Here is an 8867-nt window from a genome sequence, read left to right as displayed (position 1 = left end):
GGTCACTTAGGCTTTTATATATATACTAGAGATCTGGTGCATGAATTCATGCACAGGTGGGGTCCCTCTGGGTGGCCTGCAGGGATTGGGCCAAAACAGAGTCCAACACCGCCTGCAGCTCCTACCTGCCACTCCCACTCATCCCGACCCCACTGTGTCTGCCGCAGGCTCATGCCCAATCAGTCCCGATTGGGAGAGGCTTGTGTTGCTGCAGCAGTGCTCACCAGTCATGAGCCCTGTATCTGGTGCCCTCCCAAGAGGAGTGGCCTGCAGGATCTGGCTGAAACCAGCTCTCCAACATTCCCCGAGGGGTCCCAGATTGCAAGAGGGCACAGGCCAGGCTGAAGGATCCCACTGGTGCACAATTGGGTTAGGAAGGGACCGCAGGAGGGCTCCAGGGCGTGTCTGTCCCATCTCACTCAGTCCCTATTGGCCAGACCCCAGCAGCAAGCTAACCTACCGGTTGGAGCATCTGCCCCTGGGTGATCAGTGCACGTCACAGTGACTGGTTAGCCAGTCAACTGTCTTTCCCCTGGTGGTCAGTGCATGTCATAGCGACTCGACCAGTTGACTGTCTGCCCCCTGGTGTCAGTGCACATTATAGTGAGCGGTTGAGCAGCCATAGCATATCATTAGCATATTACACTTTGATTGGTTGTTCGGTTGTTCTGCCGTTCGGTCTATTTGCATACTACCCTTTTATTATATAGGATATGCATTATCTATGAACATAGACAGCAGGGTTTGGTGAAGTCCTGGGACAAGGCAGGAACCAGGTGGAAGGGGGTAATGGGTGCGGGGAGTGGGACATCTGTGATACTCTCAACAATAAAGATTTAAAAATAATAATAATAATAAAAGCAGCTCAGGACTTGTCACTCTCTTCCTTCAATAGCTCCTCAATGCCTTTTCTGCTTTGTCTGAATTATTTATACTAATGCTTCAAAGCCCAACTTGGCTATTCCCTTCCATGACTCCCTTAGTCTTGGTGGCACCTCTCCTGCTATGTTTTCACTACACCCAGAGTTTATTTACCACAGAAATTATAATGTATTGTAATTGTCTGTTCAGTTGCCTGCTTCCCATCTAGATCAGTGGTTCTCAAACTTTTTGGTCTCAGGATCTTTATATATCCTTAAAAATTATTTGACTCCAAAGATCTCTTATGTGTTTGTGGAGTACAGCTATCAATATTTATCACCAGAAATTAAAACTGAGAATTTTTAAAAATATTAATTGACTTTAAAGTGACAATGAATCCATTATTTGTTAATGTAAATAACATATTATGAAAAATAACAATGATTTTCCAAATAAAAAATATTAGTAAGAATACATTTTTGCAAATCTCTTTAATGTGTGACTCCATAGAGACCAGCTAGATTCTCATACCTGCTTCTGCTTTCCATCCATTTATTATATCTTACATGTCTTATAGTCTCTGAAAAATTTTACTGTATACTTGTAAGAGAATGAAAGTGAAAAAGGTAAATAATGTCTATTATTATAAAAATAGTTTAGTCTTTGCAGCTCTTTTAAAAGTATCTGAAAGAGCCCTGGGACCCCAGACCACTCACTTCTCTAGAACCTTTGCTCTAAGTAATAAATTATTTAAAGACCATGGCATTCCTTTTCTTTTTACCCTCACAACCTAAAATGGTGCACATTTCATAACAAGTATACAGTAAGTGCTTTTTGAATGCATGAACAAATGAATAAATAAGTGGATAACAGATGATTATAAATAAATGTAGACTGCCTTTGAGTCCATTCACTGAGAATTTGCAAAGTATTAATCTACACAAAGCTCAAAAAGGAAATATAAGTTTTGAGACAGTAATTAAACATCAATTACCATCCATCTGAATGAGTAGCTCAGACTTGACTCTGCGACTTGCTTCGTGCTCATCAGAGGTCCCTCTTCGACTGCAGATAGAATCTATCTCATCAATGAAGATCGTAGTGGGGGCGTAAAATCTAGCCTTTGTGAAAATATGTTAAAGGAATCATTTGATTATCTCATAAAACAATCTGAATACTTAAAAATAGTGTCATTTCCTTCTAATATCATGGTTAAAAAAGAGAAGTTTCTCACTGCTTTAATGCCACCATTTGGTTATTCATACAAAAAAGTAAATTTCTAAAAATAAAAGGTAAGTTATATGGTTGGCTAAGTCCGGTGACAAATAAATGGGGATTTTTAGTACTATTCTTTCTACTATTCTGTTTGAAACTTTCCATAATACAAAACATTTTTAAAAGACAAGTCATCAATCTCTTTCCTCAAATAAGCATTCTTAAGTAACTATTGCAAACCCCTTATGAAGAGAAACCAACTTTAATGATAGATCAATATTTAACTCATTTTTAAAATATATATTAAAATACACTTCTGCTCAACCATCTCACTAGAGATCCAGAAATGTCAGTCACACCACACACATTTTCAAAGTCTCTTTGACTCTCGCTGGATAGGGTGCCAAAGAGCCTTCTTTTATCTTAGGGAGGAAGATACATCAAAGACACACTGACAATTCCAGAAACCCCACCACACCATATCTTATTAGTCTGCCAAGAACTACTTATTAAACTACAATGACACCTGCCATAGATGAGTGGATCTAGATTTATAGGAATACCATTGCTTATACCAAAAGTATTTGAAATCCAAATATATTATCACTCACCATTTCAAACAACAGACGGACTAATTTCTCAGATTCACCTCTATATTTGGATGTTAGTGTAGAGGAGGAAACATTGAAGAATGTTGTGCCACATTCAGTGGCAACAGCTTTAGCTAGCATGGTCTTACCAGTGCCTGGGGGTCCAACCATCAGCACACCCTGAAATTTCAAAAGATGTAAATGATTTATCAGATTAAAATACTTTCTTATAAAATATCAGCTATTAAGTAGAGGGAAATTTTCCCGTATCATTTTATAGATAGAAAAAAATAAAGAAGATTTCACAAAATGTCTCAAATCAGAGATACTCAGAGATGAGTTAACAAAGGGCCTAGACAACAAGGAATCTTCTTATACATTCAGAAAGAACCTACCCAACTTTCCTAAGCCTGGCAGAAGATAAATATGCACAGTCTTAAATACCACTGAAGAGTAAGTGCTCTGTGTAAGCAAAAAAAATAAGATAAGAAGCCTATCTTCCACAACACATTATAATATACAGCTTTTAATCAAAAAGAAGAATCCATTCTCAAGTAATACAATAACTAAAATCTAGTAGTAATTCAAACATAATCAAATTAGCTAACATTTTATCAGTTTAATGTGCTAGATAATAGTTTACAAAAAATACTGTTACTAATAAAAAGAGCTACTAAATATGGACCAAAAGTGAAATTGTAGTTATTCCTCACTTTGGAAAATAAATAAGCAGAAAGGTATTCTACAAAAAGAAATCAATGAGGAGTAAAGAATATTTGAGAAGACTAATTCTCTAGTCTTGAAGACTAATAGATTCTTTTTTTTTAATATATTTTATTGATTTTTTACAGAGAGGAAGGGAGAGAGATAGAGAGTTAGAAACATCGATGAGAGAGAAACATCGATCAGCTGCCTCCTGCACATCCCCTACTGGGGATATGCCCGCAACCCAGGTACATGCCCTTGACCGGAATCGAACCTGGGACCGTCCAGTCCGCAGGCTGACGCTCTATCCACTGAGCCAAACCGGTTTCGGCGAGACTAATAGATTCTTAACACTTACTTCACTATCCATTTTTAATGGAAGCTCAGATCATAGTTAATACCATGTTTCTTTTGCATAATAGTTGGTGATATCAAAAGGAATTCTGATCCATTTGTTAATTTAGTTTAATAAGCTAGGGATATCAACTTTGAAATCTATATGCTCATCAAAGTTTCATAACTACATTCAGAAACTAGCTGTAGAATCTGGATACCCAGAACAACCAGGGATCACCAGGATTTAAAACACTAGTTTTATTAAAAACTTTGTGCTTTTCAAGGAGCCTTTAACTGTGCATGAGATTGCTATTTTGAAAACTACCAAAACAACTAAAGGTATAGGCATAGCGATAGCCAAGTTCATACTTCTCTTTCTAATGGCCCCTCCCTTTTCTAACATTAGATGTGGTACAATATTTATACTTCTGAACTCATCATGACATTACTCTTTTGATTACCTCATCTATTTCCTGTATTACCTTCTCTATTGGCTCTTTCCCCTTAGTACAGCGGTTCTCAACCTGTGGGTCGCAACACCTTTGGCAGTCGAACGACCCTTTCACAGGGGTCACCTAAGACCATCCTGCATATCAAATATTTACATTATGATTCATAACAGTAGCAACATTACAGTTATGAAGTAGCAATGAAAATAATTTTATGGTTGGGTCACAACATGAGGAACTGTATTTAAAGGGCCAGAAGGTTGAGAACCACTGCCTTAGTATATAAACATATTTAAATCTGTCCCATTTTTAAATAATCCTTTGCTTAATTTCAAATCCTCTAGCTACTGTATACCTCTCCTTCTCTCTCAGCTAGCCTTCTTAAAGAAATGGCTTAAGCTTACTATTGCTTCTTCACGAGCTACTATCTGGCTTCTGCCTCCACTACTTCACTACAAATACCTATTTACTAATCCACAAGTCACTTTTCAACTCACATGTTCTTTCTCTCTGACCTCGATGTTGCTGATACTTGGTATTCATTCCCCCCTTCCTGAAACCCGTCTTTTCGGGGTTGGTTCTAGGAGGTTCTAGGACACTGCTCTTTCCTGATACTTCTTCATCATGACTATCTTCAGTGTCTTCAGATCTCCTCTTCGCCCTGCACTTTACATTCCCAAAGCAATTCTAAATCTTTTGTGTTCTTTTATAAACTCCTTGAACAATTTCATCCACATGCATATTATAAACCACCATTTATATCTTACAATTTTAACTCACTCTATTTTAAGCTCCAGACCTCTATTTCCAATTACCTGCTGAGCATTTACCTAAACATATTTTGTCCCTATTTAAATCTGTTCCTTTTCTCAATTTCCAATATCAGTTCATTGTACCCTATCTATCTAATAATAGGGTAATACGCAACTGGTGAGGACTCCATCACATAATGACCAAACAGCAGGGACCTGAGGCTGCATGGCATCTGGCCGGGGCAGGGGACCTCAGGCTGTGCCCCCCGCCAAGCGGGGCTTTATGGGGGACCTGATATGGAAACCACCACCCGGTGCCAGGTCGGGGACCTGAGGCTGCACCCCCTGCCCAGAGGGGATTGACGGGGGTGGGGCAGGCCGGGACTGGGTCTCCTGCGATTTTGAAGTGTGTGCAGGTGGACGGGGACTTAACTCTGGGTCCTGTGGCGTGCCCCAGACTCTGACAGGAGGGAGATTTCATATACATTTTACTAATTTTCTTTCATCTCTGATACTTCTATTATAGAGAAAGGGCAAATAGCAATATTAAAATATTTCCTCTAATTCCCTTTTAATGTGCACAAATTTCATGCACCAGGCCACTAATCTAATCTAATAAAAAAAAATAGAAACATGCAAATTGATAGTACCTTCGCTACACCCACAAGCCACGCCCACCAACCAATCAGAGCGACTATATGCAAATTAACCCAACAAAGATGGCAGCCGGCAGCCATGGAACTGGAGCAAGCAGGAGGCTTGGTTGCCCGGGCGATGGAGGAAGCCAAGCATCCCGCCTGCCCTGGTCAGCTGTGGCCTCCGCAAAAGGCAACAAAGTTTCAATTATAGAAGATAAATAAATCCAGATACCTGCTTCCAGCCCGCCTCCACTGGGAGCTTGGGTGGTTGGGAGCTGTGGCCAGCCTGCAAACAGCCATCAGCCCCTCACCCAGGCTGGCCACACCCTCAATGGGTGAAGGTCCCTGCTGGAGGGCTTGACCAGCCTGCAAACAGCCCTCAGCCCTTCACCCAGGCTGAGCAGGCACCCCAGCAGGACCCCCTCCCTGAAGGGGGTATGGACAACCTGGAAACAGCCCTCACCCCCTCACCCAGGCTGGCCAGGCACCCCAGCAGGACCCCGACCCTGATCCGGGACACCCTTCAGGGCAAACCAGCCAGCTCCCATCCATGCACCAGGCATATAATAAAAGGGTAATATGCAAATTGACCCTAACAGTAGAACGACTGGGAATGACTGGTCACTATGACACACATTGACCAGGGGGCAGATGCTCAATTGCAGGATCTGGCCCCTGGTGGTCAGTACGCTCCCACAGGGAGAGCTCTGCTCAGCCACAAGCCAGGCTGATGGCTGCCAGCACAGCAGTGATGGCGGGAGCCTCTCCCGCCTCCTCAGCAGTGCTAAGGATGTCCAACTGCAGCTTAGGCCTGCTCCCCGCTGGCAAGTGGACATCCCCTGAGGGCTCCTGGGCTGCAAGAGGGATGTCTGACTGCCAGCTTAGGCCTGATCTCCCAGGGCGCAGGCCTAAGCCAGCAGGTGGACATCCCCTGAGGGGTCCCAAAATGTGAGAGGGCACAGGCCAGGCTGAGGGGACCCCCCCACCCCCAAGTGCACAAATTTTTGTGCACTGGGCCTCTAGTATAATAAATAATTCAGTTGGCCTTTTACCCCAATTCCTGGGAGGAAGACTCTAAATCCTTGTAATTTCCCAACTGACAGAAGTGTCTTTGTTCATGTTGAGCCCTGAAATTTTATGCTAATGAGGTGGCTCATGGAGGATCCCTATATTGTTTATGCTAATGAGATGACTCAGGATTGGGGCTGGGCTTGCTATATAAACCAACCATGTGATTAGAGGGTTTAGAGGGTTGGGACACTGGAGAGAGGAAGGTGGGACTGGAGATTGAGACACATGGACAATGATTCAATCAATCATGACCATGTAATGAAACTCCAATAAAAACTGGACACTGAATCTGGGTGAGCTTCCCTATTGGAAACACTCTATGCCAGTGATGGCCAACCTATGACATGCGTGTCAGAGGTGACACGCAAACTCATTTTTTTGGTTGTTTTTCCTTTGTTAAATGGCATATAAATATATAAAATAAATATCAAAAATATAAGTCTTTGTTTTACTATGGTTGCAAATATCAAAAAATTTCCATATGTGAAAGGCACCAGAGTTAAGTTAGGATTTTTCAAAATGCTGACACGCCGAGCTCAAAAGGTTTGCCATCACTGCAGTCTATGCATTGTCACACATCCACATGCTAGGAGGGTAAAGCATCCTAATTCCACAGGGAGAGAACACAGAAGCTTTACTTTCAGCAGATTCCCAGATCTCACCCTCTGTATTTCTTCCCTTGGCTAACTCTAAATTAATTCCTTTTGCTATAATAAAACTGTAATCTTAATGCTTTCCTAAGTTCTGTGAGTCTTTCTAGAGAATTACTGAACCTGAAGGGGTAGTAAGAAGCCCCAAATTTATAGCCAGCTGGTCAGAAGTGAGGGTGATCTGAGGACCCCCAAGTTTGCAGCAGCATCTTAGGTAGGGCAGTCTTATGGAAAACTGCCCTTAACTTGTAAAGTTTGGACCAATTTGGGTAGTGGGTGTCAGAAGTAACTGCATACCCCTTCAAGTCAAGCCTGAAATTGGCACGTCATAAAACTTGTCCCTCTCCCTTGTTCCTATAAACTATCAGCCATAATGTTATCACATACCTCTTAAACATCTACACTAATAAAAGACAAACATGCAAATTGACCGTACGTTTGCTATGCCTTAAGCCACGCCCACCAGCCAATCAGAGCGGCTATATGCAAATTAACCCAACCAAGATCCCCTGGGGAGAGGGTCTAAGCTTGCAGGTGGTCATCCCCCGAGGGGTCCCAGACTGCAAGAGGGCACAGGCCAGGCTGAGGGAACCCCCAAGTGCACAAATTTTTGTGCACCGGGCCTCTAGTCTCTCATAAACCCACCCACTTGTTCATTTAGCCAAATAATAGATGCCTTAATGCAGGTCCTCATCATTTGGCTAGACTACTACTGCAATAGCCTCCTGACCAGACTCCTCATCTATATGCAATCTATGCCACCTCCAGTCTATCTTCCATACTGCTGCCACAGTGATCTTTCACATTTCCAAATCGCCCTCCTGCTGACAACTTACAGATCTCTTCATGAAAGTAGGTTACAGCTACTTTAAAACTCCTTTAAATACCTATTTTAAGACCTTATTCTCTCTTTTAAAATATTGTTTTAGAAGTTATAATAAAGGGAAAAATGTATGGTAATATGTTCCCCAAATTAGATAAATCTGTAACAGTCTATTGAAGTCTTTAAGCTGTGAGAAGCAATGGCAATGCCATGGTGCCCCAGCTACTTGTGTAAACAAACAGGAGCAAGGATTGAGAAAAGAAACAGACCTTCTTAGCTAATTCAAGAGGACAAAGAAAGACTACTCTTTTATTGCACTCTACCCGTAAGAATAAAGAAAGGCTCTGCCTATGGTAAGACCTACGTTTCAGACAGCACCTGTTGGAAGGGTTTTTCAATATGTTAACAGGAAAACACTAGACTTAGGAGGAACTAGTTTTAGGCAGGCTTTACATTCTAAAGCAGAGGGCAAGCTGAAAGGAAACACACAACAATGGCTGGTTTGACTCAGTGGTTAGAAGGTTGGCCTGTGGACCAAAGGGTCATGGGTTTGATTCTGGGTCAAGAGCACATACATCGATTGCAGGATCAATCCCTGGCCCTGGTTGGGGCACATCTGGGAGGAAACCAATCAATGTATCTCTCTCACATCGATGTTTCTCTCTCTCTCTCTCTCTCTCTCCCTCTTCCTCCCTCCCCTCCCCTCTCTCTAAAAAGTCAATGGAACCCTAGCCAGTTTGGCTCAGTGGATAGAGCGTCAGCCTGTGGACTTGGGGA

At 42.1% G+C, this 8867-nt stretch overlaps 1 protein-coding gene across 1 annotated transcript in view; it reads right to left on the bottom strand.

Annotated features, from left to right (window-relative positions):
* Window positions 1-8867, bottom strand: part of KATNAL1 (katanin p60 subunit A like 1) — a 128287-nt gene that overhangs the window by 20944 nt on the left and 98476 nt on the right. The window contains exons 7-8 of the mRNA XM_006770367.2: window positions 2688-2846; window positions 1856-1982 (exon numbers count right to left, since the gene is read on the bottom strand). Of these exons, the coding sequence (XP_006770430.1) occupies window positions 1856-1982; window positions 2688-2846 (286 nt within the window). The remainder of the gene's footprint in view (window positions 1-1855; window positions 1983-2687; window positions 2847-8867) is intronic.

Source organism: Myotis davidii, unplaced genomic scaffold, assembly GCF_000327345.1.
Source record: "Myotis davidii unplaced genomic scaffold, ASM32734v1 scaffold84, whole genome shotgun sequence".
Lineage (NCBI taxonomy): Eukaryota > Metazoa > Chordata > Mammalia > Chiroptera > Vespertilionidae > Myotis > Myotis davidii.
This window is presented reverse-complemented; position numbering and strand designations above follow the sequence as displayed.